General features: G+C 46.5%; 2 protein-coding genes across 2 annotated transcripts; both read right to left on the reverse strand.

Annotated features, from left to right (window-relative positions):
• Positions 1-1,284: 1,284 nt before the first annotated feature.
• Positions 1,285-5,779, reverse strand: LOC117048805. The gene is made up of 3 exons (XM_033153148.1): positions 5,729-5,779; positions 2,489-2,945; positions 1,285-1,553 (listed from the first exon to the last, which is right to left on the reverse strand). The coding sequence occupies exons 1-3, from the start codon at positions 5,777-5,779 to the stop codon at positions 1,408-1,410; spliced, it is 654 nt and encodes a 217-aa protein (XP_033009039.1). The 3' UTR covers positions 1,285-1,407.
• A 388-nt stretch (positions 5,780-6,167) lies between these two features.
• Positions 6,168-27,238, reverse strand: DYTN (dystrotelin). Its single transcript, XM_033153286.1, has 12 exons — positions 27,220-27,238; positions 25,042-25,116; positions 24,141-24,342; positions 22,679-22,784; positions 19,720-19,791; positions 18,121-18,284; positions 17,348-17,459; positions 15,960-16,105; positions 15,788-15,819; positions 14,061-14,110; positions 9,911-9,981; positions 6,168-6,360 (listed from the first exon to the last, which is right to left on the reverse strand). The coding sequence occupies exons 1-12, from the start codon at positions 27,236-27,238 to the stop codon at positions 6,168-6,170; spliced, it is 1,242 nt and encodes a 413-aa protein (XP_033009177.1).
• Positions 27,239-27,506: the final 268 nt, after the last annotated feature.

The following is a 27,506-nucleotide window of genomic DNA, read 5'->3' on the forward strand; positions in this document are numbered from 1 at the left end:
CTCCTGCCAACCTAAAAGTTTGAAAGCACGTCAAAGTGCAAGTAGATAAATAGGTACCGCTCTGGCGGGAAGGTAAATGGCGTTTCCGTGCGCTGCTCTGGTTCGCCAGAAGCGGCTTAGTCATGCTGGCCACATGGCCCGGAAGCTGTACGCCGGCTCCCTCGGCCAGTAAAGCGAGATGAGTGCTGCAACCCCAGAGTCTTCGGCGACTGGACCTAATGGTCAGGGCCCCCTTTACCCTTTACCATTTTAAGGAGTCAAAGTACTCTTTGATGTTTTGAACCAAAAGCTGCTCTCGAGGGAAGGACCCAGAATAAAAGGAAGACGATTCCGAATAAACACCAGGAAGAACTTTCTGACAGTAAGAGCTGTTCGACGGGAACGAAGGTGATGGGCTCTCCTTCCTTGGAGGTTCTTAAAGAGAGGTCATGGATTCTTTAGCTGTTATTCCTGCTTTGCAGGGTCTTGGGCTAGATGACTCTTTGGGTCCCTTCCAACTCTAGGATTCTATGAAAATATTCATTTATTCTTTGAAGCCCGAGTTGAGGGAGTTGGAGGCTGCAGGGGTGCTGGCAGGATCGTGATGACACTTTTGCCTCAGGCGGCGAAACAGGATGCACCAACCCTGGTCCCCCCCCCCCAGTTTAAGAACTTGTCTTGGGAATGATGGAGCTTTAGACATAACAGATCTATAGCCTTTCCCAATCCACCCTGATCTACACAATCCTTTTTTGTCCTTCTTATCCATGGAAAACTGAGGGCAGTTCAGTAATGGTGGCAGAACTTATCACTACCACACTGGGGGACCTATTGAGGGAGGTCTGCAGTATCTAATGACCTTCCAGACACCCTTCCTGGAAGTTGAGGGGTTCTCCCTTAAAATGGGTGACACTGAGTATATTAATTGATGGTGTTTGTACATGCAAATATTGAGCACATTTTGAGAATCTTAGAACATAAAAAGTAAGAGCATCAATAATAGACACCCAGACCAATCATTCCTTCTTTGTATTAAATAATTTTTTTTTACATATAGATCCAGCCACAGCTAACCACATTTAGGAAAAGGTTGAAGGACATGCTTTTATTCTGTCACTGAAATTGTTGGGATGGTGTAAAGGTGCTCAGCTGATTGGATTTAACCTAAAGATATTGCTTCTGAAAACTCATGCAACAGGAGACAGGAACGTTGAAAAAATGTTAACATGATGGTTTAATATGCCATTGCAATATTAATATTAAAATTAGAATACAAAACCAGAAAAAAACTATTGTACGGAAGTCTTGACTGTAGCATTGCATGAAAATCTTCTGTTCCAGAATATAACCATGCCAGCTAACTCTAAATGAATTTCTGGACACTTTTGAGAATTAGTATTATGTAGATGTCTTTTTTACCTTAGGCAATCAGGCAGTGATGGAGGCAGGAGAACCAATATTAGCATAACCATATTTCCTAGTTGGTGAGGTTACTTGGCTGATAACATCAGAGAAAGACTTGCAAACGTTCTTAGCTTTTAAGAGCAATCCTTCCTTAAGAACAGAGAGCTGACCTGGAAAAGAGAGAGAGAGAGAGAGCGCAGAAATAATATGTGACTTGATTGCACATTTGAACAAACAAAACCAATCCTTGCCTTATCATGCAGAGCAAAGACTTTTCAGTTCCCATGTAAGACTGAGATTTCATAATTATTGTACTGGTTATAAATTTCATTTAGGAATAGCTTCCTATGCAGCACTGTGAAGCAATTACACACAATAGAATAAAAACTTTCAAACAACTGTGTATATAAAATCAGTTAGAAACTGTGATTTAGTGCCAACCTCAGAACTTGCAGGAAGGGATTGAAATACTGGTGAGGGTATGTATGCATGTATTTATTTTATTTTATTTTATTTATTTATTTAATGCTTCCTTTCCCAATTATCCCTGATAACTGGGAACGGTCACCAAGACCACATAACACCAGTCCTGAAAGACTTACATTGGCTCCCAGTGCGTTTCTGAGCACAATTCAAAGGGTTGGTGCTGACCTTTAAAGCCCTAAACGGCCTCGGCCCAGTATACCTGAAGGAGCGTCTCCACCCCCATCGTTCTGCCTGGACACTGAGGTCCAGCTCCGAGGGCCTTCTGGCGGTTCCCTCCCTGCGAGAAGTGAGGTTACAGGGAACCAGGCAGAGGGCCTTCTCGGTAGTGGCGCCCGCCCTGTGGAACGCCCTCCCACCAGATGTCAAGGAAATAAACAACTATCTGACTTTTAGAAGACCTCTGAAGGCAGCCCTGTTTAGGGAAGTGTTTAATTTCTGACCTTTTATCGCTTTTTAATTATTAATATTCTGTTGGGAACCGCCCAGAGGGGTGGGGGAAACCCAGCCAGATGGGTGGGGTATAAATAACAGAATAACAACAACAACAACAACAATTTAACACTGAGTCGCAAATCAAATCGAGCCCTTTGATGATCCAGGCAGCATTGAGAACTCTTACCTTGCCATACTTGGAGAGACAAGGCATCCTTCAACTTCATCATTAACTGTTGCAGTTCTTCCTCCTCCTCCATCTGCATCTCATTATGAAGAGCTTCCGTTGCTGTGGAATAGTTAGGGCTTATGCTCCTAATCCCGTTACTGAGATGGCCCCTGTTTGCTTCAGAGCAGTCTGTTAGTGGAGCAGTTCTCCCTCGGGGGCTTTCATGGGGAGCAACCTCAGGGGTTGCATTCGGGAAGAGTTGTGCTCTCAGTGTGCTCTCCGGTGATCCTCCTACATTTCTGGCAAGAAGACCACCCTGTGGTTCCAAAAGCCACTTCCTTTTAATCCAAGAGGAGAGGAGCTCTGGAGACTTGTATTTTGAATATTCCACACGGTTGGGCTTCAACGAAGGGCAACCAGATCCAGTCTGGAGATTTCTTTCCTTCGAGGGCTCCTTGCTCCATGTGGCGATGTTCTACCAGTTTGCAAAGGAAAGATGAGATGTGACTTAAAACGTTCATGTATGTGCAGAGAGAGAGGAAATCATCATTCAGAAAAAGCTATAGAGAAGGGTTGCACTAAATGGGTGGTTTTGATATGCAATAAGTAATGAATTATGGTGCTGGAGGAGACTCTTGAGAGTCCCATGGACTGCAAGAAGATCAAACCTATCCATTCTCAAAGAAATCAGCCCTGAGTGCTCACTAGAAGGCCAGATCCTGAAGTTGAGGCTCCAGTACTTTGGCCACCTCATGAGAAGAGAAGACTCCCTAGAAAAGACCCTGATGTTGGGAAAGATGGAGGGCACAAGGAGAAGGGGACGACAGAGGATGAGATGGTTGGACAGTGTTCTCGAAGCGACTGGCATGAGTTTGGCCAAACTGCGGGAGGCAGTGAAGGATAGGCGTGCCTGGCGTGCTCTGGTCCATGGGGTCACGAAGAGTCGGACACGACTGAACGACTGAACAACAACAAAGTAATCTGGAAATCCCCTTGGATGGGTAGAGCAGCCTTCGAACACCCTCTAGATCAGGGGTCAGCAAACTTTTTCAGCAGGTGGCCGGTCCACTGTCCCTCAGACCTTGTGGGGGGCCGGACTATTTTTTGGGAAAAAATGTGAACGAATTCCTATGCCCCACAAATAACCCAGGGATGCATTTTAAATAAAAGCACACATTCTACTCATGTAAAAACACCAGGCAGGCCCCACAAATAACCCAGAGATGCATTTTAAATAAAAGCACACATTCTACTCATGTAAAAACATGGTGATTCCTGGACCCCCTGCATTTAGAAGGTGATTGGGCCACATCCGGCCCCCGGGCCTTAGTTTGGGGACCTCTGCTCTAGATGTTGCTGATCGTCACTGACCATTGGCCCTGCTGGCTGCAGCTGATGGGTAGTCCAAAACATCTGGGAGGGCACCAGATTAGGGGTCGCTGGGGTAAAGAATGGCTGTTACGTAACACGCCTTTAAAATTTTCTGAAGCTCAAGAAACGCTGGCTGTCCCTCTTCATAATAATAAGGACCAAAAGACTAGAGGTTCTGTCAACAGGCGTTGGCAATGTAAGCCAGAAAGCATAAGGAACAAAATGAGTAAAGCAGTTGCATATTTAGCACTGTGAATAATTACTGCATAAAAACGAAACACAACCTCTGAGTAAAAATGGTGGAATAATTAATATGAAGCACAAGATGATTGGATTTTTAAAGGCCCAAGCAAGCTACTTTATTCAGATTCCTATTCTGATAGGTGTGATCCTGTGACATTCCCTCCAAGTTTAGGTTCACCTTCCACTCGATAGATTCCTTTTTACTGCCACAGCTTCCCAATGACTGGCCCTGACAGTCCAACATGAATAAGCTTGTTGGAATGGCAACTGTGACTTTTCAACTTTCCCACTGACCCCCTGAGCGATGCTGAGATTTTCTCAAATATTCCTGGACTTTAGCTTTTCACCTGTGAAATAAAGGCATCTGAGTTGAGCTGGTTTCACTGCTGAACAAAACAAACAAAGAAGAAGAAGAGTTTGGATTTGATATCCCGCTTTATCGCTACCCGAAGGAGTCTCAAAGCGGCTCACATTCTCCTTTCCCTTCCTCCCCCACAACAAACACTCTGTGAGGTGAGTGGGGCTGAGAGACTTCAGAGAAGTGTGACTAGCCCAAGGTCACCCAGCAGCTGCATGTGGAGGAGTGGGGAAGCGAACCCGGTTCCCCAGATTACATGTCTGCCGCTCTCAACCACTACACCACACTGGCTCTCAAACAAACAAACAAACTATTTATTTATACCCCGCCCATCTGGCTGGGTTTCCCCAGCCACTCTAATGACCTTAACCCAAAACCAGGCTGACATTGCTGCCAAATGGGGGGGGGGGGACGGACGGACCCTCAGACATGACCTAAATAACATCTTACGGTTACTCGAAGACCATGCTAGCTCAGGGGAGATTTTTTATTCTTTTTCTTTGGGACTGTTGATCTCAATGGCACAGCATCACTAAATTTGAAATTTGCTTTGGTTGGAAAATCATGGCAGACATGAGTACTACTGCTTGAGAAAACAGGTCCATATTACATTACGCAACTTTTTTTTCTTCCTGATTCAAATAAAAGGTTGGTTAGCACTTTTCTTGTTGCTTTGCCTCAACTTCAGAATGAAAACTCCAGTTATGTATTATACACCATCGTCTCTCCACGTTTCAGAGCCATTTAATTAGTTATCGCAATTTGAGCCTCAATAAACAAACTCCCACTATGTTCATAAAAGCTGGAGAGGATTAACAGCCCAAGGGGTAGCTGGCTCGGAAATGATTCTCAAAGTATTTAATGGAGGAAATCATATTGTAGATTTTAAAATTGTGCGGTGCCCAGAATGGGTGATTCACGCAATCAAATTGTTAGGGTCATCCTGCCAGAAAGAAATCGCGCTTATCCTATTGGAAATAATATTATAACTAAGGACATCATTTAAAAAGCTGGGAAATGAAAGCAAGAGATCTGAAATTCTCCCAGAGGGATATATTATGCAAATCTGGCAATAGGTGTATATTAAAATTTATTTCAGAAATAGGTGGGAAATATGCAAAAGCCCAGGGACAAAACGTGGAAAATAATGGAGGTAGGCCATAGCTGTCAACCCTCCCTGCTGTTTCCCAATGCTATAATAAGGGAATTTCCCGCAAAAAAAGAAAAAGGTTGACAGCTATGAGGTAGGCTTGTAAAGTCCTTGAAGAGAAGGCGCTCCAGCTAACCTGCTTTGGTTCTTTATCCTGCGACTGCAAGGATTTGATCAAATCGTGCATGGAGCCCAAATGAAGCACAAGCCAAAATTCCCCACGTGACTGTTTTCCGACTGCGTGGCTTTTAATTATGCTCATTATGGGCTGAGCAGCATCTAGCCATTTAGGCCTAGTCCTCACTGAAGTGCCTGGGCCATGTCACTTCAGGTTGCAGGAGGAGACCCTCCCCATGATGGGATGTTCCTCCATAAGATCGCTAGATGCATGTTAGGGATGAAGCTAGTTTTAAATCTTTCTCTCTGATACTTTGGATTCTGTGTTGGAGGGATTTATTGGTCATTCATGGTGGGGTGGCGATGAGTCATGTGAGGCCGTGTCTGCAGTTTCAAATAACAAGGCCCCACTTGTGAGAAGACACGGGATACTTCAAGCAATTAAGGGCGAATTGTCCCTAAGCAAAGAGCCGTTGACCCCGTTCTGTTACCTTAATTTCCTCTCTCATTTCTTGAAGCTCCAGCTTGAGGTTATCCTGGCTTCCTAATAGCTCACGGATCTTTGCTTGTAGTGCACGGTTTCTGTCTTCCTGAGCCGAGTGAAGGAGCTTTATTTTGCCATTGCATTTGTTCAGTTGCTTCTTCAAGTACCTGCCGGGAAACACAATGTTTCCAGACAAACAAAAATAATTAAATCAATTGTCAGGAAAAACCCCTCCCCGCTACGGCCGGCGTCGCAGGAGCATTTAGAATACAGGGATCCATGCCCGCTGTTTACGAGCTCCCCCTCCCCTTCTTCCAGTGGGAGCTCGCATTCTTCGCATTCCTCGGGCGGGAAAGGAGAGGGGGAGACAGGAAGGCGATGCAGGGGCTCAGAAGGGGTCAGAGAGCCTCAACACCACAGGGAAAGCAGAGATAGAGGTCAGGTTCCCACGCTACGTGGTCGGTCACAGGAGGGAAGGAGGAGGGGTTTTAGAGTTCCGAGGCTTTTCTGCTGGAAGAGAAACCGAAAGAGTTCATTCCTGGACACTGCTGAGCACTGAGATGGACGCTTGAGACTTTGCTTTGCTGTACATAGCTTGCACAACAAAGAACTTTGTTTTTAGAAGTTCTTTGCCTTGGACTGTTACTCATGAGCAACCACTAAGCATCCTTACATCAATCAACAAGGGGAGCTTTCATACACTGTACATTGGCCTGGGTTTCGTGAAGGCAGATCAGGAAGTGCTGGGAGTCTGATGACTTAAGAATAGTGTACCATATATACCAAAGACCTGTGTCCTTCTTACTGGTTGTTGCTGCCTTTTAAGCTATCTTACCTCCGAAACTGCACCGCTCAGGTGTGCTTTCTGTGAGGTTATTCCAGAAAATAGCTTTCAGCTGATATGGAACATGGGTTCTACTTCTCAACAGGGAACAGACTGCCAAGCAAACATCCCACCAGTGAACCTTTTTTTGTGCTGCCTCTCCTGTTATATTTTATCAAAAACTCTGTCGCTGGTTTTTTACCTATTAACAGCTTGGACCATACATAACTTAGAGCAGGTGTGAGGAATTGGTCTTCGTTGGAGGGCTGGATCCAGATCTGGCTCATTCTCTGTGAGGCATGTAAGACTGGCAGCTGAGGCTGCCACCTGGCATTTTATTTCAGATAGTTCAACTTCAAATGAAGACTGGACTCAGGTTTAAGCGGAGGCTGCGAAGGGAGAATCTTGGCGGCTGCAGCTTGGATTCAACCCAGCGCTGCAAAGATTCCTGCTCAAAATTTGGCTTGCTTTTGTAGTTGAAATTTTGCCCAGTGCCCCACTTTCAGCAGGGTTCAGTGTAGTAGTGTTGTTGTTGTACTACCTGTGTTTGGCCTGTGGTGGCAGCAGAGTTATTTGGCTGCAATGTGACCCTTTCACCAGTGGTGGCAGTATAGGATTATAATCCCCATTATCTCTTCAATGATGGCGCCTGATCATAGAAAAATGAGCAGTTCGATAAAGTTTGCTCCTCCTGATGCCTGACTGTGAGGCAGATTCTTTGAGGATGCTTCCCTCACCAACATGCTGAATTGTATGACAACATCAGAGCTTGGGACTTTTGTAGGCTCTTTGTCCTCCTAAGGCAGCTGAGCGGTAGAAGAAGAAGAGTTTGGATTTGATATCCCGCTTTATCACTACCTGAAAGAATCTCAAAGCAGCTAACAATCTCCTTTCCCTTCCTCCCCCACAACAAACACTTGTGAGGTGAGTGGGGCTGAGAGACTTCAGAGAAGTGTGACTAGCCCATGGTCACCCAGCAGTTGCATGTGGAGGAGCGGGGAATCGAACCCAGTTCAGCAGATTACGAGTCCATCGCTCTTAACCACTACACCACACTGGCTCTCCAATGAATGCTTGTCCAATTTCCTTGGGTTTTTTTGCCAAGTTTTCTTTAGTTTATTTAGGCAGGGTCCTTTTTGTCGGCATCTGGGGGTTGATAGGCCAGCTGGCTTGGCCCCAGCTGGATCATCTTCCTCTCAGCCTTCGTGCTGCAGAGATCCATCGACCTCCGGCTCCGACGTAAATCCGCGACTCAAACTTGCTGACTTGAACACACTTTACTTAGCAGAGTAAACTGCACTACAGAAGAGGCTTGAGGCTGTAGATACATACTAAAACTACGGATTTATTTTACATAAATCAGGACAAAGAAACATGTCGTCTCTCCTTGCCGCCTTCTCAGAGAGAGACTCAAAACAAAAGCAATACACAGAGCAGAAGTTCCACTCACGGAACCCAGCAATCTGTGCTGGAATGTAAACAGACATGTGACATGCAACAATCCCATGTCTGCAACAAAAGGTGGAATGGAATCTCCCAACACTTTTAGCTGCTACTGGCCCTCCTGCTTGATTGACTGGGCAATCTTCCCCCACCACCATGGCTACCTGTCATGGACTGGTTGGATGCAGAGGAATGGTGGGAGGAACTCTGCAGTGGAGAGCTCCCTAATGAAGCCAACCCTAGTTGCATTGGATGCCAAATCCAAAAGATGCTGTATGCAACCCCATTGACCAAGGAACAATCAGATGTGTACTTTAGAGCTCCCAATCGCAGCCGTGGCTTGAACAGGCCCACATCTGGTGTGACATCAGTTAGGACCCCAGGGGTGCCGACTTCGGCATGCAGGCTGGAGGTTCCCTATCCCTGCCTTAGATAATATCTCCTCCCCCACTTCCTCAGTCTTTAACATGAATTGAGCGTGCAAAGAGGCAGTCTTGATGGCTGTGGAAATATTTTCCCTTGGAAACCCAACAACACACACGGAACCTTTCTTTTTTAAAACAAATAAAAAAAAAGTGCTATAACTTAGGGTTGCGCCAAATGTTCCGTTTCTTTAGCTGAAAGTTATGCGTTGGCAGAGGGTGGGTTGGGAAGGAAATATTTCTCTGGGCTGCTTTGTTGCCCATTTTCCTTCTTAATTGCTCCTTCTGCTCTTGGTTTCAATCCCAGCAATCACCTTGGTCAGGGATTTTGTCATCACACAGCTACAGTTTGAGTATGTCACCCTAGTGATTCCCCAACAGCCTGTTCCAATTTCTGGCACAGAACTGGACAGATGTTAGGAAGGAAGTCTGAGGAGCCCTGCTTTGCAACTGCTGCGTTGTGGGTTCAGTGACCAAGACGGCAAAAACTGAAGAGGGCCCAGTGCGTTTTCCCTGTCCTGACCTTGGGGCGGCTGCACAGAGCATGGGCATGTAGGATTTCCTTCGCTAGTCACTTGCTACCGAGGCAGGATGGATGTGACGGACACTTTCCCCCGGCTTTCTTTGCTGCCAAGGGGCTTTTGTGCCGTTTTCTCTGGCGCCGCAACTCTTGCTGCTGCCCTTTTGTGATTGCAATCAAGGTGCCACCCCCACACCTGAACGGAAGCGCGAGAGATTACCTGCCTACTCTCTACTCGAGATGGACCACCAGACATGCCTACCACCCACTTCTCTGATTTGATGATAAGTGCTGCCCCCTTCAAGCCGGCTGAGCCACTTTGCTGCACTTGCTGCTGAGACAGGGATGCAGAGACAAACACTCCTGAACGCCGAGGAAGCAAACCACTGATTGAGTGCCCCATTCCTCCCACCCCTGGCTATGCTCTCATCTGGCTGCATGGCTTCCACGCGCTTTACAGTCCAAGGCTCAAGGATCTTAATCAAGGCTACGGACGTCCGCATACCCACCTCCTCTCGCTGTGAAGGGCCTTGATGGATTCCTGTGTTTTAGCCAATTCCGCCTTAAGAGAAGCAAGCGCCTGTGGGAAGATGAAGGTGGGGTGTGTGTGTTCATAGCAGATGCACAAAGGAGGCAAAAAGTCGTGTTTTGCTGGGCAGCTAGGCAAGAACTGCTGCCTTTAACTGTCCTCGCTATGTACTTCTGGTTAGAATGGGGAAACCAGAACGAGGTGTGTGGGATCACACAGGCATAGGCAAACTCGGCCCTCCAGATGTTTTGGGACTACAACTCCCATCATCCCTGACCACTGGTCCTGTTAGCTAGGGATCATGGGAGTTGTAGTCCCAAAATATCTGGAGGGCCGAGTTTGCCTATGCCTGGTCTAACATTAGTAGGCTGCTCCTTCTATCCACGGCCAGCAATGACTTTTTAGGAGGTTCTGCCACATGCTATGCCAGAGGGTTGATTGCCCATGTATAGGAACACAAACACACACACACACATGTGGGAATATGTTTTAAGGTGCTCCTGCACCTGTTTTCTTTATGCTTACTTTAAGGTTACCTTCCGCGCATCGCAAGGAAGGCAAAGGATCCAGCAGAGGTTTGCTGCATGGATCCCTCCGCGCTGGGGGCAAAGCGCGCCAATTTAGCCAATGTAACGGTCAGTTAAAAGTTTCCCGCCCAGAAACTAGCATAGAAACAACGTTGTGATTGGTTGTTGTTAATGTTGTGACGATGTTTAACTTCCTAATAAATAGCCTCCGCTCTCTGTAGCGGGTGTGGAGAACGCGCGAGACAAGCCAGAGAGAACATCAGTGCGAGACAAGCCAGAGAGAAACCGAAAGCAAACCAGCCGCACAGAGCAGTTGAGAGCTTCTTCACCATTGACTGCAGTCTCTTAGTCTTTATTTCTTTTATTTCAAAAACATTTATTTGGCCTTCTAAGTTTTGGCCACTACTTAGCTTAGGCTATCTTTCTTATCCGGAAACCTCCGGAATCTCCGGTACCTTCAGAACTCACGACAACTAACTTTCGGAAGCCTTCAGTAACCTTCAGAACTCACGACAACTACCTTCAGATCATAGCCAGCAGACCCTTTCACGGCCAGTGGGAGCAGGAACTCCGGGATTACTGGTTGTCCCATCTGCTGGCTATCCTCCCCCCCATGTCTTGTGGCATCATAAAAGCCAACAAAAGCTTTTGTGGAAATTCCACTTTGTCAGATTGCATGAAGTGTTCATCTCAGAGTGCAGGAATGTATATGCATGAGTGTAGCAGGGTGGGGGTGGGGAACAGTACACTGAAAATGGCAATTAAATACAAAATGCACAGCCTATGGATATTCAATTAAAGTTTAAGTGTATGCACGATAATCACAGTGGCCATTCACAACAGCAGTAATTAGTGATACTATAAAAGCATTGCTGTGTCCATTATTATCTCCTACAGGAAACCATTGAAAATAAGTATATAAAAGGAGAATTCTCTGGATACCAGGTTTGGGACAAGTGGTCTTCAGTGAGAGAACCCCAGCAGAGATTTAAAATCACAAAATATGTAGCAAAGTAAAGCATGAAAATAAAGGCCGTAAGACCTTTAAAACATGCCCTTGCAAGTTCCAAAACTTCCCTCTTGCCTTAGCATAGAAAAGACCACACATTTGATAAGTTAAAAAATGGCTTACTTACAAACTATCCAAAAGTCAGGTTCATGTGCTTTTCCATACACAAATCAGGAAACACAGGCAGTAAAACTTGGCTTGGTAGTTACAATGGTGAAAGCTGCTAAATTATTGGTACAAGAACACAAGAATGGCTTTTAAAAGCCATGCACAGTCTGAGCTTGGAGCAAGCAGCTCAGACCTCTCTCTTTACCTGCTGAGCTTCTCAGGTAGACTGAAGGGGAATAAAAGCCTTGATTACCTTCATTGCAAGCCTGACAGGACAGCTTACTCTATGGCATTAACCCCTTCATGCATTAATTAGACTTAAGCATGTTAGTTACCATATTTTTCGCTCCATAGGGTGCACCGGACCATAGGGCACACCTCGTTTTTAGAGGAGGAAACAAGAAAAAAAAAATATTTTTCTGGTTTTCCTCCTCTAAAAGCCCTCTTTTTTTGAGGATCAGCTAAAAGTCTTGCAGCTTTTTTGCAAAGGGAGAAAAGCAAAGCTCCTTTTGCAAAGGGGGAAAAGCAAAGAGGAAAAGCCCTGTTTTTATGGGGTTGAACTCACATTTCTGCAGCTTCTGAAGGAAAGGGAGCCATTTCTACAGTTTCCAGACAGATAATCTAATCAGCCAGTCACATGTCGCTGGGGAAACAAACAACCTCCCTCTGCAGCACATTCAACAATGGAGAGCGGGGCTGAAAGGGAGCCGGGACTCTTATCTCTCTCCCGATCTCTTGCTGATCAGCTGCTGAGCGGGGTCCTTTCAACCCCCCTTTTTCTCTTTGTAAAATAAAAAGCACTATCTGCTTTTGGCCCCTGGGCAATTCAGCTCCAGGGACCACCATTCGCTCCATAAGACGCACAGATATTTCCCCTTAATTTTTAGGAGGGAAAAAGTGCGTCTTATGGAGTGAAAAATACGGTATATGAGGGTGGTTACCCCACAGAACCTTCATTATATTAAGAAAAAAATATGCTTGCGGGAATGAAATCAAATCTACACCACTTGCAGCTTACAAAGCATCAGCACATGCTGAGCTGGTGTTTATTGGAACCCCATTGCTCGGCATTCATTACCTGACTGGATGTTTTCTCTTGACATAGTAGTAGGCTATTGTTGTTTTCCATCGTCTGTCCTTGGGATACTTTGGCATCTAAAGGACTGCTTAACTGTCGGTCTAAAGTATGCCCAGAGCAGACAGGATTAGGTGGCACATGCTGCCTTGAAGAAGTGGAATGAATAGAGCAGATGCTGCAAAAATAAGGTAGAAAGGAATAAAATGAGATGCTGAACAAACTCCCTCCTCTCCTCATCCATATGGCAGCCAGAACATTTCCATATAAATAATGCTCTGGATCCAAATAACTGCACAGTTGTTCTGCATACGCAAGAGATGTTTGGAAGTCGGATCAGAAGTTCTTTTATCAAATTAAGAAGAGTTTGGTAAGAAGTTTGATTGTGACATGGAATGGCAGGGATGGGATATCTGCCTTTCCAAGAAGAAATCAAACACTGCAGAGTGAACACATGCAAGATTTTGCATGCACCAAACTATGCCAGACACAGGCTACATTTTAAGCCTAGCTGAAGACCAAGAGCGGGGTTTATGGCAACCGGAAGGCAGCTTGAGATACTAAAATACTACAAGGTTCTTCTGTTACTGAAGGAACTGAACTATTGGGAAGGAAACAAAAAGTTCCAAAGACAGTGAGACTGGAGGGCGGTGGAAGATCCATGAATTAGCAAGTACGAAAGTATCCACCACCAATAGAGGTATCTAATTCACAATCGTTATTTGGAAGAAGTAAAGTAAGAGGCAGCTTTCAGATGCAGCCACCCAATGCTGACTCGGGGGCAGGTACTGATGATAATGGGATGTGGGTGGAGCTGTGGGTTAAACCACAGAGCCTAGGGCTTGCTGATCAGAAGGTGGGCGGTTTGAATCCCCGCAACGGAGTGAGCTCCCGTTGCTCGGTCCCTGCTCCTGCCAACCTAGCAGTTCGAAAGCACATCAAAATGCAAGTAGATAAATAGGTGCCGCTCCGGCGGGAAGGTAAACGGCGTTTCCGTGCGCTGCTCTGGTTCGCCAGAAGCGGCTTTGTCATGCTGGCCACATGACCCGGAAGCTGTACGCCGGCTCCCTCGGCCAGTAACGGGAGATGAGCGCCGCAACCCCAGAGTCGGACACGACTGGACCTAATGGTCAGGGGTCCCTTTACCTTTTACTTACTGATGATAATCTCTGCCTCCAGCCCTGTGATTCCTTCCTGTTGGCATCTGTCTGTCTTGGGAGACAATGCAGGAGGGCAGGTTTGGGGGTGAACTTCTTGAATGAGCAAGAATTGAGGGGTCCAGCCAAGGAGGTCTGGCATCTGTGTGCCATTCTGATGAAGCACATCTGATCTATGTTCTCTCCTCCTCATTGTCCCATATGCCCCAGGTTTACAGGGCAGCCAGTTGGCTTCCTCCTTTGCAATGACTCACCAAGTCAAACACATCCCACCAGCCATGCAGGCCTGATGATTGCTGTCCGCCTAAGATTGCAAAAAGGAGGGTCTGTCAGGAAGCTGCCAGACCAGGAGGATACGTGGCTGGCAAAACACGATTCATGTTGCGCAAATATGCACACACAATGCCTAGAAGCTTCTTGAAAGCACATAGGTTTGCCTCGTACATAATCTGAAGGCATTTCAAATGGAGTCTGCAAGGGACATTTTTTTTCATATGTGGTGGGATTGCAAAATTGTTAAGAAATATTGGGAAACGATTTATAATGAAATGAAGAAGATGTTTAAAATAACTTTTGTTAAGAAACCAGAAGCTTTTCTATTAGGTATAACAGGAGTGGACATACCAGGACCACAAAAGTATGCAACTACAGCTGCACAAATCCTGCTAGCACAGCATTGGAAGAAGAAGAAGAAGAGTTTGGATTTGATATCCCGCTTCATCACTACCCGAAGGAGTCTCAAAGCGGCTAACATTCTCCTTTCCCTTCCTCCCCCACAACAAACACTCTGTGAGGTGAGTGGGGCTGAGAGACTTCAGAGAAGTGTGACTAGCCCAAGGTCACCCAGCAGCTGCATGTGGAGGAGTGGAGACGCGAACCTGGTTCCCCAGATAACGAGTCTACCACTCTTAACCACTACACCACACTGGCTCTCAGAAGAACGTGTCCCAGCTAAAAAAGACTGGCAAGTTAAATTAATAGAATATGCTGAAATGGCAAAATTGACATTGAAACTAAGAGGAAGAGATGACAACGAGTTTAAAGAAGACTGCATATACACAGAAGCAATGTACACAGGTTAATACATTAGCAGGATTCTAGAAATATCTGTAAGGAAATATGAATGGACAATAAGTAATTTAAATGATTTTTTAAATAATTAAAATGGACATGTGGTATGATGATAAACAATGGAACCAGGGAAGGGACTAGGGGGAAGTCAACTTTTCATTTTTCTTTTTCAAATTCTTGCTTTTTTATGTCGGATTATGAATATGTATTGGGATGCAGGTGGCGCTGTGGGTTAAACTACAGAGCCTAGGGCTTGCTGATCATCAGAGTGTCAGCGGTTTGAGTCCCCGCGACGGGGTGAGCTCCTGTTGCTCGGTCCCTGCTCCTGCCAACCTAGCAGTTCGATAGCACATCAAAGTGCAAGTAGATAAATAGGTACCACTCCAGCAGGAAGGTAAACAGTGTTTCTGTGTGCTGCTCTAGTTCGCCAGAAGCGGCTTCGTCATGCTGGCCACATGATGCGGAGGCTCCCTCGGCCAGTAACGTAAGATGAGCACCGCAACCCCAGAGTTGGACACAACTGGACCTAATGGTCAGGGGTCCCTTTACCTTTACCTTATGAATATGTATTGTTCATGCTATTGTTGATGTTATTTTTTCTTTTATTTTCTTTGTTTTTTCTGTTTTATATTTGGAAAATTAATAAAATATTATTTAAAAAAAAAAACACAAGTGGAGTCTGCAATGGAAACAAAAAGGAACATTTTCCATTTGCGTTGACCCCTCTGCAGATGAGGGAATGACACCCTTAGGGATTCTGGAAATGCTTCTTTTCTTAATGGCCTGCTCAGCTCATAAAGCTGAGCACAGGGAAAGATCAAATGAAGGGAAAGCATTTTTACATGATAAAGCAACTCATTACAAGTTATTAGGCTGGATGTGCAATACTGAAGCCCAGCTGAAGGCTAACCAGAGGGGGCCTTCTTCCCACGCTCAGCGAAACTGCAGGGAAGCAAATTTTGGCTGACATTAGGCCAGGGTGGCAGGACTGGTGAGGAAGGTGGCCTGGGGAGAATCCCGAGGGCCAGACAAGAGAGGCAGCCTAAGAGCTACAAGCACACAGCATTGAATGACGCACTCACTGTGCATGGCTGCCAAGAGAGTAGCCTGCGTCCCCCGTCACCATCAAGGTCTTCCTTCTCAGAGCTTCCTTCCTCTCGCAGCGCCCTTGTAGCAAGTTGTTTCGGATGATGCGGAAAAACAACTTTGTTCTCTCCTTTGTGGACACCTGTCCGGGCAGCATGCCAATGGAGAAAGAAGATGGATGTACAAAAGGACAGCTAAGAACGTTAAGAGTTGGCCCAGGTAAGATAAATGAAGGGCGATATGGGTTGGAGGGAGAAAGCTCCTTGGTTGATTTGGAAATGGGAAGAAGAAGAAGAGTTTGGATTTGATATCCCGCTTTTCACTACCCGAAGGAGTCTCACAGCGGCTAACATTCTCCTTTCCCTTCCTCCCCCACAACAAACACTCTGTGAGGTGAGTGGGGCTGAGAGACTTCAGAGAAGTGTGACTAGCCCAAGGTCACCCAGCAGCTGCATGTGGAGGAGCGGAGACGTGAACCCGGTTCACCAGATTATGAGTCTGCCGCTCTTAATCACTACACCACACTGGGGGGTGACGACAGAGATATGTGTAATAGGTGAGGAAGGGCTGCAGGAAAGGGGGGGGTAAGATTAAAGTGGGGTTCTTGGAAGGAACTGGGGGAAGGTAAAGATTTGTTTATGTAAATACAATAATCAGCTGAGGGCCTTCTGGCAGTTCCCTCACTGTGAGAAGTGAGGTTACAGAGGACCAGGCAGAGGGCTTTTTCGGTAGTGGCGCCCACCCTGTGGAACGGCCTCCCATCAGATGTCCAGGAAATAAACAGCAATCTGACTTTTAGAAGACATCTGAAGGCAGCCCTGTTTAAGGAAGTTTTTAATGTTTGATGTTTGATTGTGTTTTTAATATTCCGTTGGGAGTCGCCCAGAGTGGCTGGGGTATTAATAAATTATTATTATTAGTATTAGTATTATTATTATTACAAAAACTAAAAACCACAAAATTATAAAAGCAGCCCCAAACAGCAGTATTAACACTACTCCAGAAAAGCTTTCATTCAGAAAGAAAACCGCATTTGCCTAGTGCCAAAAGGACAATGGACCAGGTGTCAAGAGAATCTCTGTGAGGCGAGGACTCCACAAATGGGGTGCCACCACTGAAAAGGCCCTCTCTTTCTGATAGGCACCCACTTTGCCTTAGATCAGGGGTGGGGAAAACTCCAGCCCTGAAACCCCCGTTCAGAGAGTGGAGTGGCGTGCAACAATATACTGTGGCTAAAATATAATCCTTTCATTTCCTAGGAAATAACTCTTTCTTAACACGAATCAATCTGATGCATGTCAGAATGCAAAACTTAGCACCAACCACCCAGTTAACTCAGCATTCAGTAGACTAAGCGATAGAAGTGAATGGGTCCATGACTAACCGGCACACAGTGCTCCATCACAGGGTGAGATTTCTTGTGGGGTTTGCAGAATTGTCCGGTAAAGAAACAGACTTGGCAAATGTCAAAGTTCAGGCACTTCAGGCAACGATACCTGGCCAGACAAGAGAAGAAAACCTAGTAAAGATCAGTAGGAATAGGGAAAGAAATGCAATTCAGTTTGCATTTACAGCAAATTTATTAAATCTGCACTGACTGTCCAAATCAATACTAGAACCAGAACGCAGCCACCCTTCCAAATTCACACTTATCTGAATTTTGTGGTGAAGTTCTACAGCCAATGCTTACAAAAATGCACATATTACCGTGTGTGTGTGTGTGTGTGTGTGTGCATCAAAATGAAGATACTAGTGAAAGCAATATTCAGGAATGTATTGCACTAAGAGAAACTGCTTGGGGAAAATGTGAAATGAGTTTGTTAGGAGAAATCTGCACTAAAATGTTGAAGAATTAAAAAAAAAATCTGCAAATTGCTGCAGAAACATAGAGAACTGAATTTAAGATTGGAAAAAATGAGAAATAAAATGAGAAACTGATATATCCTTCTATTCCTAGTGGGAGATTCACAGAAATGGTTCGATTCGCTTGAGAGGAATATCCATAAGTAAATGAAACAATAAACACCAAACGAGAATTCCCTATACCTCCACAAAACTAGATTCAGCCACCCCTCAAAACTAGATTTTTTTGTGCAATTAAGTGGCTGAATCTGTGAACAGCACTGGACTAGCTATTACGATTATGATACAACACACCTTAGACCAGTGATGGGAAAGCTCTTGCAGATGTTACATTTGACCTGGTGTTTGACCATTTCTGTTGCTGACAACCTGTAGCATGTGGGGAGCCAGAGGAGGATGGCAGGTTCAGACTGGAGCCAAGCTAAGAACCTCTCTTCATCAACTGCAGAACCCAGAAGCTGAAAGAGAACACTAGTCCTTAGCTCAAACAAGAACTTTGTCTCAGGCACAACATGTAGCACAAAGTCTGACTTTTCATTGGAAAAGATCACTCTAAAAACTAACCCACAGGTTTTCTACCAGTGTGTTGAAATCTCATCTATAACTGCAAAAGAATCCAAATAAGACTTACTTAAAGGTAAAGGGACCCCTGACCATTAGGTTCAGTTGCGGACGACTCTAGGGTTGTGGTGCTCATCTCGCTTTACAGGCCGAGGGAGCCGGCGTACAGCTTCCGGGTCATGTGGCTAACATGACTAAGCTGCTTCTAGTGAACCAGAGCAGCGCACGGAAATGGTGTTTACCTTCCCGCTGGAGTGGTACCTATTTATCTACTTGCACTTTGACGTGCTTTCGAACTGCTAGGTTGGCAGGAGCAGGGACCGAACAACTGGAGCTCACCCCGTTGTGGGGATTCGAACCGTCGGCCTTCTGATCGGCAAGTGGTTTAGACCACAGCGCCGCCCGCGTCCTTAAGACACACTTAGAGACCCATTAAAACCAATGCTCTTAGGTTAGCCCTCTCACTGATGTCAATGGGTCTACTCTATGACTCAGTTGAATAAAACTCTCTGGTTTTGGAGCTAATCTCTATCATGGCCAGGGCTGGCCCACCCATGAGGCAAAGTGAGGCGACTGCCTCAGGCGGCAGGATCCACAGCAGAAGATCCCAATGTAGAACTTTACGCCACCCCCTCATTTCCGATGTAGATCTTCACTCACCGCTTCTTCCTGGCGGGGAGGGGGCACCAGTTTTGTGATTCACCTCAGGTGCCAATGGCTGCTAAATCAGGCTGGGGTCCTTGAAATGGAGAGACTGCTCTCACTGAGGGTGGAGAAAGCAACTGAGAAAGAGCTGCAGTTCTTACTGAAGACACAGCTCTCCTGCTGAAGCAACAACTCAGTTCTGCTCTTACGGAGTCTCCAGCCTGAGTCTTGCATGGAACAATCTAGGCAGGGCTGACCCACCCATGGGCCAAGGTGAGCTGACCGCCTCAGGCGTCAGGATTCACAGGGGCAGCAGATCCTAATGTAGATCTTTATTTCCCCCTTGTTCCTGATGAAGATCTTCACTTCAGGTGCCATTTTGTGGTTTGCCTCAGGTACCAAAATGTATTGAGCCAGCCCTGTATCCAGGGTACCAGTGAAGCCTCCACTGAGGCCATTGCTCAAAAAGGACAGGATGTCTTTTGTGACGGTGATAGCAGTCTTCAAGGTCCATAAGATGCGAGCTTAATTGGATCTGGTCTCTTACAGTTCAGGAAATCACTCTGTTTTGTGACAGAAGAATGAAGGGACTGTGCAATTATGTAATATAACCCAGAAGTGCATTTTCTGCCAGTGAAGATGGTTATATATGACCCAAGCTACATTTGATACTGTATTTCAACATACCCCACTGAAACAACTCTTCACTGCAATTTCCACGTCAGACAGGTTACGCCGTTCTCCCACGACTGCCAGGATCTGCAAAAACACATTGTCACCATAAGCCCTCAGCAAAAGACCAACGCCATCACACAGAATAAGAAGAGGCTACATAAAAATAAAGGGAAGTGAAAAAGGCAAAAGATGATGGGTTTTATTTAAGGTGTCACACCTGAAACTTTAACTCTGTTCATGTACCGTATTTTGCGCTCCATAAGACACACTTTTTTCCTCCTGAAAAGTAAGGGGAAATATCTGTGCGTCTTATGGAGCGAATGGTGGTACCTGGAGCTCAATTGCCCAGGGGCCAAAAGAGGATCATGCTTTTTATTTTAGAAAGAGAAAAGGGGGTGTTGAAAGGACCCCGCTCAGCAGCTGCGCAGCAAGAGATCGGGAGAGAGATAAGAATCCCCAGCTCCCTTTCAGCCCCGCCCTCCTTTGTTGAATGTGCTGCAGAGAGGGGTTGTTTGTTTCCCCAGCTACATGTGACTGGCTGATTAGATTATCTATCTGGAAACTCTATAAAAGGCTCCCTTTCCTTTAGATGCTGCAGAAATGTGAGTTGAACCCCATAAAAAGGGAGCTTTTCCTCTTTGCTTTTCCCCCTTTGCAAAAAAAACTGCAAAACTTTTAGCTGATCCTCAAAAAACAGGGGTTTTCCCTTTGCAAAAAAGCTGCAAAACTTTTAGCTGATCCTCAAAAAAACAGGGCTTTTAGAGGAGGAAAAACAGAAAAATATTTTTTTCTTGGTTCCTCCTCTAAAAACGAGGTGCGCCCTATGGTCCAGTGTGCCCTATGGAGCGAAAAATACGGTATGTTGGCATGTCAGTGCGCTGTCATGACCTAGGACTCTGGCTTCCCGTCCTGCGGGGAAGAGGCTAAAGATTGAGAGGGCATATTAGACTGGGATTTAGCTTCAAAAACAGCCTTTAACAGCCCTTCCTCTTCTGGAGTTCTGGCACCAAGGGAGCCCATGGTGACAGTGCCTCCCTCCCATCCAATGGTCCTTGGAATCTGATGTTTGTCCTTTCTTAACTAGCTGATTCATTCCTCCTTGTCTCACCCTCTCTGATCTACACATCCCATTTTTCCTATCTCTCAGAATTCTAGGAGACTCTGAAGTGAGCGAACAAGGACGCTCTGGGAATATCCGCCAATCAGATATCCACTTACAGGGCTACTGTTAGGGCCATGTAGTTTTTCTCACCGGCCTGCTTCAGGAGATTCACCCCTTGTCCAGTTCCACGTTGCACAGTAGCTGAATTACCTGGAGTAAGTCTGTCAGCAGGTCCCTCACACCATTTCGAGAAATATGAGTCCGGCTGGCGCTCCTTCCTGCACAGGTTGCGTAAAGCTGAAAGAGAGCTGCCAGAGAATAACAGTCAGGATTCCTGAAGAGTCAAGAGAGTCATTTCCTAGCCTGCGTTCTTCAGGTCAGGTATTTGGAGCCGAATGCATGAGACACAACCATGAACCTGGGTCTCCTCAGTCCTAACCCAACACTCTAACCCACGCACCCCCAAACTCGGCCCTCCAGATGTTTTGGGACTACAATTCCCATCATCCCTGACCACTGGTCCTGTTAGCTAGGGGTGATGGGAGTTGTAGTCCCAAAACATCTGGCGGGCCGAGTTTGGGGGTGCCTACTCTAACCGCTATAACACCCTGATACAGTGACATTGTGGAGAGTATCAGAGCCTGAAGAGTTAAGTGCTCTGCTGTGACGCACTGGTCACTGTGTGGGCAGTTCACATACGGGCTTTTGGTCTTTGTCTGTGTGTGCTGTTCTTTTTGGTTTCGTTTTCACTGACCGGAGCAGTCATGGAACTGAGCACTCCGGGAGAAGATTTATTGTTTTTGTAAATAAACTCAGCTCGTTAAGAAGACAACGCTTCTGTGAATTATTGCTGTGCTGCCTTGGCAGTTACACACAAGTTTCCGCTGTGGCTTTGAACTCTGCTAATAGCCAGGAGTTGCCAGGCACAGAAAGCAAAGCAACGCAACGCAAACGTGCCGGACCCTGGTAAACGCTACAGATTGTGGAACACTCCATTTCACAATCTAGCAGACATGGCATAATTACACAATTACTTACAATTCAACATGGAGCTGAATGTATTTAAGCCTGTCTGTTTCCCTTCGCTTAGTGCACTTCACTGTGTGCTGCACTGCATATTTTGTCTCTCTGCCATTTCCTTACTATACTCGGCCTTTGCCTCCAGGAACAGTAAGGTAAAGGGACCATTAGGTCCAGTCGTGTCCGACTCTGGGGTTGCGGCGCTCATCTCGCTTTACTGGCCAAGGGAGCCCGCGTACAGCTTCCGGTTCATGTGGCCAGCATGACTAAGCCGCTTCTGGCGAACCAGAGCAGTGCACGGAAATGCCGTTTACCTTCCCGCCGGAGTGGTACCTATTTATCTACTTGCACTTAGACGTGCTTTCGAACTGCTAGGTGGGCAGGAGCAGGGACCGAGCAACGGGAGCTCACCCTGTCGCAGGGATTCGAACCGCCGACCTTCTGACCGGCAAGCCCTAGGCTCTGTGGTTTAACTCACAGAGCCACCTGCGTCCCAGTAATTTTGGGTAATAACGGCACCCTGAGTGAGGCCAAAACTTGGCGCCCCCAATGGATCTTCTCAATTATGGATCTTCTCAATTTTGCACCCCCTCGGCTCAGCATCCCGTGCGGGAGAAGCACTTCCACTGCCCGAAATCCAGCACTGCTTGCCTCTACTGATGCAAAAAGGGAAACTTGAGAGGTGTAAAGGAAAAGAGAAACTGCAATTTATTTCTGCTATTCTCATTGGGCGGGCAATTCATTTTTCACATTTTTGTCTGTGCTTAGCAAGACTTGATTGCTTACTGTGCAAAAAAGCGTGTATGTTTGTCAGCACTCTGAGCCTAACTTGTTGCGGAGAATAAATACAGAAGAGCAATACTGCTTACCTCTATATTTAGTGAGCAGGCCATCCCCTGAGAGAGCAATTAGAGCAGCTGCAGCTGATCGGGGCTGGATGAAGCCCACTCCATTCCTACAATGTGAGAAAAAGGGGCATGAAGCAAGAGGGAAATCAGCAGCTGCTACATGAGCTATCTACCAACTTTGGAATTTGAAGTCCCTTTTCCTGACCAAAAAAAGGGAGAAAGGTTCCTCACCAGCGCCAGGAATCTGCAGCCCTCTAAATGTAGTTTGTTTTATTTACTTATTCGTATGCTGCCTTTCCACAATGAGCTGTACTCAAGGTGAAATACAAGAGGTGTGGGTGTCCAGTAAGTCAATGTACAAAACGAGACAAATTCAAACGGGAGAAAAACAGACAATTAAGGAAACACAGGACCCCCCCCCCATGCTGCTACTTCTGTGTCTTTATGATGCTGAGCTATCAGTACCTCCTCCTTTCAGTAAGCGATAGTGTTACTTGGCATCAAGAAACCAGGTGTGCAATGTCACCCCCTCTGCCAATCTCTGCTAGGCACAGGTTGCCCACCCTAGGTCTAGAGCAGTGGTTCCCAACCTTTTTTTGGTTATGCCCCACCTAAGCACCTCTAAAATCCTGATGTGACATATAATTCTTATTATTCAGGAAGTGAACTCCCATTCATGTGGAGGAAGCTAAAAGGCCATTAAAGGTAAAGGGACCGCTGACCGTTAGGTCCAGTCGCGGACGACTCTGGGGTTGCGGCGCTCATCTCGCTTTATTGGCCAAGGGAGCCGGCGTACAGCTTCCGGGTCATGTGGCCACCATGACAAGGCCGCTTCTGGCGAAACCAGAGCAGTGCACGGAAACGCCATTTACCTTCCCGTTGAAGCGGTACCTATTTTTCTACTTGCACTTTGACATGCTTTCAAACTGCTAGGTGGGCAGGAGCAGGGACCGAGCAATGGGAGCTCACCCCGTCGCGGGGAATCGAACCGCCGACCTTCTGATCGGCAAACCCTAGGCTCTGTGGTTCAACCCAGAGCGCCACCCGTGTCCCATTAAGGCCATTAACTTGATCTAACTCATTCTTGAATTGCCCTCCCTTAAAAATCAAATTGCTCCCCTGTGTGTAGGGGTGCCCCACACTGGGAACCACGGGTCTAGAGCCCATTACTGAGGCCATGATTTCATAAACTGCAACCTGAAAACAAACCAATATATGTAGGTAGAGATACCTGCCATGCCAAATCACATCTAAGGGATCATAACCTGCACCTGTCGATCTGAAAATTGGGCCTAGTTTGGAATTGCCATATAGACAGACAGACAGACAGACAGACAGACAGACAGACAGATAGATAGATAGAACCATGGATTTAAAAAAACAAATGAACCAGGCATTTTTGCATCAAAATGCGAAGCTGCCATAAATCTGCCACGAGACACTGGGTGTCTCTGTGTTGTCACCTGTCATACGCAGAGGTCAGGAGGCTCAGGGTTAGTTCAGCCGCCTTTGGGTCCACCTGGCCTGGCTTCTCTAATCTGGTTCTCTTAAACAGCTCCTTTAGCAGTCGCATGAGCTGCTCCATGGAGAGAGGCTTCTGCTTCTCCGCCCGGCATTTGTGGTTTGGCAGGATTTGCTGAATCGAAGAGACGTCAGTCAGCTTGACTGAAAAATAAAGCAGCAAATTAATTCCGAAGGCCCGCCAGCTCAACTCCGAATGAAGAAATGGTCATTGATTATTTCAGCTTCTCACGCTGCCTGGTTCATAGACCTCCCCCAAGTTAATTCAGATTTTGTAACTCTTATTGATTGTGTTCAGACATTACAATAAACCATAATGGCGGGAATGAGTGTAGGCTTTTGCATTTCCGGCCCTCTTCTGCCACAGCTGTGAGGGGGAGTCTAGAAGCTTTCATCCTCCTTTTTTCCATTAATTATAGCTTGTCATGTCACCTGAATTTGGACAAACTGTGATTAATCTTAACTGTGGTTTGTGAAGCTGGTTTGAGTATCAAACAATAGTTAAGATTATCCACAGTTTACGATTTGGACAATATGCAAAACTGTGGTTAAGCCAAAACGGAAGTGAAAGTTTCTTATCTCCGTTTGGGAGCTTCGATGGTGCTTCATTTCTTCAGGCGTCCTTCCCACCTGTTTATCCAGATGAAAACATAATATGCTGAAGCCTGGAGACCCTTAAAGCCATGCATTGCAGCTTCAACGCTGGATCCAGCTCAAGGACCCAACGTTGGATCCAACTCAAGGATCCAACGCTGGATCCAACTCAAGGACCCAACGTTGGATCCAACTCAAGGATCCAGCGCTGGATCCAAGTTGCACAGGAGGCCCGACTAGTACACTTACGTTGGCATAGGCTTTGCACAGCACGGAGCTTCAGGGCTGTTCTGTAGACAGAATTCTCAATGGTATTCAGAGCCTCTGTGAAGAAAATGCAGAACATCAGGTTATCAGAGAGTCAGGCTCAACCTGATACATTTGGAAATACATGGTTCCCCTTTATTGCGTTCATTAACTCCTCTGTAGAAGGTATATGACCTCTGAGCTCTTAGTCATGGCTTCTTCTTGAGAGACTCGCTAGCTTGAAGCTGTTTATTGACCTATTTTGTACCTCATGCTATTATTAGGACTCTTCCCCCCCCCCATGTGCATTCCTACGTAGGTCCTGATGGTGACCTGAAATGCCGTTCACTTTCTGTTTATTACGCTCCTTCCTTTTTCTTACGTACTTTCATCATATTGTTGTTACCCTAACTCTATGAATAGACAGTTTTGAAACAAGAAGGGTGTTTGTGTGTGTGTGAGAATGGAAATGCACAAATCCCGTAATTAAATTATTTCTTCCTCTATCTGAACTTTCTTTCCTTTTTTTCAAGGCCAGAAAGGAGCAGTCAGGGACATGAAAGGATTCTAAACTTTCCATAGGGGCATTGTTGGCACCTGTCCGTCTAAGGAGACAATGGAGTGAGCCTCTGGGGGGTGAAGTCAAACCGCTGCATTAGCAACACCTCCCAGGGGTGAACACCTGAGCAGTGTGTATGGAGGTTTTGTGCTGCCCAGATGACACGACTCGCTGATGTGGTCCGAAGGAAAGCAGAGCAATACGTTGGGCACCAGCTTGGTTGCTGGAGTTGCCGGAATGAGGCATACAAGCCTGCACCCAAATAGCTATAACCAGTGGCGCAGGAAGGGCGGGGCGTAGGGGGCGCTCCGCCCTGGGTTCCAGGGGAGGGGGGTGACACTTGGCAGCCCCTCCCGCCCCTCCCCGCCGCCCGGCACCCCGTCTGTGCTGCTCCACGGATGGGCAGGGGAGCCCCACGAGCCACTGCTCGCCTGGCGGCTCCCTTGGTCACCGCGGGAGCAGCAGCGCCGGGCAGGATGCACTGCGCATGCCCAGAAATTCCGGGTATGCACATTGCATCTGAGTCGGCGCCGCTGCTCCCGCGGCGACCCGTCAAGCGAGCAGTGGCTCGTGGGGCTACCCCATCCGTAAAGCAGCGCGGACGGGGCAGCCCACAAGCCACCGCCCGCCTGGCAGCCCGCCTGGTTGTCGCAGGAGCAGCAGCGCCGGGCCAATGGACTGTGCATGCACAGCCCATCCTGACGTGCGTCGTGTCGCCCTGCCCCAGGAGGGTGCCTATGGACAGCGCAGAGGCTTCCTCCGCCACTGGCTACAACCACAGGACTACTCAGTTTACTGCCTTTATTTACTTATTTGGGGCAGGGTGTTGCATCACGTGCTCTTTCCCCAGCGAATACCCACCAGTTGGTATTTGTTGGGGCCCCAGTTGGGCAGAAGCTTCACACTTCACCCTCAAATCTGCCAGCTCTCTGTTGGACTTTGGCTCGCTTGGATCACCACTCCAACCCTCTCTGCCCCAACTCTTGCCTTCTTCCTCAGTTATCAGGGCCTCCGAATAGCCTTGTCTCTCTCCCTCCCCACCTCTTTCTCCAGATGTTCTTTGCCCAGTTTATCCAGCAGCTGCAAGCCCTGATACTGCATCCACGCTGGAGTGAAGCTCAGGGGCCAGCCTCTCAAGTAAGTGCATGTATGTACGTGTGTGTGTGTATCAGAGAAAGAGACAGGCAGACAGAAACAGAGACAGCAATAGAGCTGCAAATACAACATTTTAAGTACATTTTAAATGCATTATTCAAATGTGACACTAAATGGCAATGTATTTTTCATAACGCTTCTTTGAAAAAGCATTTTCACAGCATTTTTTATATGTGTCTGGATTCCACCAGAGAGACAAAGTGAGTGCATGATTGTGTACAGATTATAGCTTGGATGTGTGCAACAGGAAATGCATATCCCAAAGGCAGGAGGGTGTGTGTGTGTGTGTGTGTGTGTGTGTGTATGTATGAGGGCACTTTTTTCCAGTTGGGCCCATTGCCCAAATTAGCGCAAGAGCCCCTCTGCTTTAAAAGCAAACCAAACATTCAAAGATCCAATTCCATTTGTAATAGGAGGCCAACACATGAGATAACTAAGAACTTGTTGAGGCACCTTTTAATATTTACCTTGTTGGTCCATATCCATCTTATTCAACTTGGAGACAGGAAAACAACCTGTGGTGTCCCTGTAAGTAAATGAACTGTGATAGAAAGTTGCAGCTTTCAAACAGCCGCAAGAAAATACACAAGCACCACAACACAAGCAAGGGCACAGAGTGAGTAGCCTAGCTGGAACTAGATCTCGAACTCGTGTCCTGGAAAACCAAACAGCAAAAGCGAGAACAAGCACAGCTCATTCAGTGTTAAGTAATGATCAGTATTTATGACAGGTCCAATAATTCCAGTTACAGGTA

This window comes from Lacerta agilis, chromosome 1 (genome assembly GCF_009819535.1).
Source record: "Lacerta agilis isolate rLacAgi1 chromosome 1, rLacAgi1.pri, whole genome shotgun sequence".
Taxonomy (NCBI): domain Eukaryota; kingdom Metazoa; phylum Chordata; class Lepidosauria; order Squamata; family Lacertidae; genus Lacerta; species Lacerta agilis.

Coding starts and splice junctions, on each gene's coding strand:
- DYTN (XM_033153286.1), bottom strand. Junction 17,460..18,120: donor TTTCCCATCACTGGTCTAAG/GTGTGTTGTATC, acceptor TTGTCTGGCCAG/GTATCGTTGCCTGAAGTGCC. Junction 6,361..9,910: donor GCCCTTCACAGCGAGAGGAG/GTGGGTATGCGG, acceptor GTTTCCCGGCAG/GTACTTGAAGAAGCAACTGA.
- LOC117048805 (XM_033153148.1), bottom strand. CDS start 5,779: ATGCACGATTTGATCAAATCCTTGCAGTCGCAGGATAAAGAACCAAAG. Junction 2,946..5,728: donor AGGATAAAGAACCAAAGCAG/GTTAGCTGGAGC, acceptor GCAAACTGGTAG/AACATCGCCACATGGAGCAA. Junction 1,554..2,488: donor GTCTCTCCAAGTATGGCAAG/GTAAGAGTTCTC, acceptor TCTCTTTTCCAG/GTCAGCTCTCTGTTCTTAAG.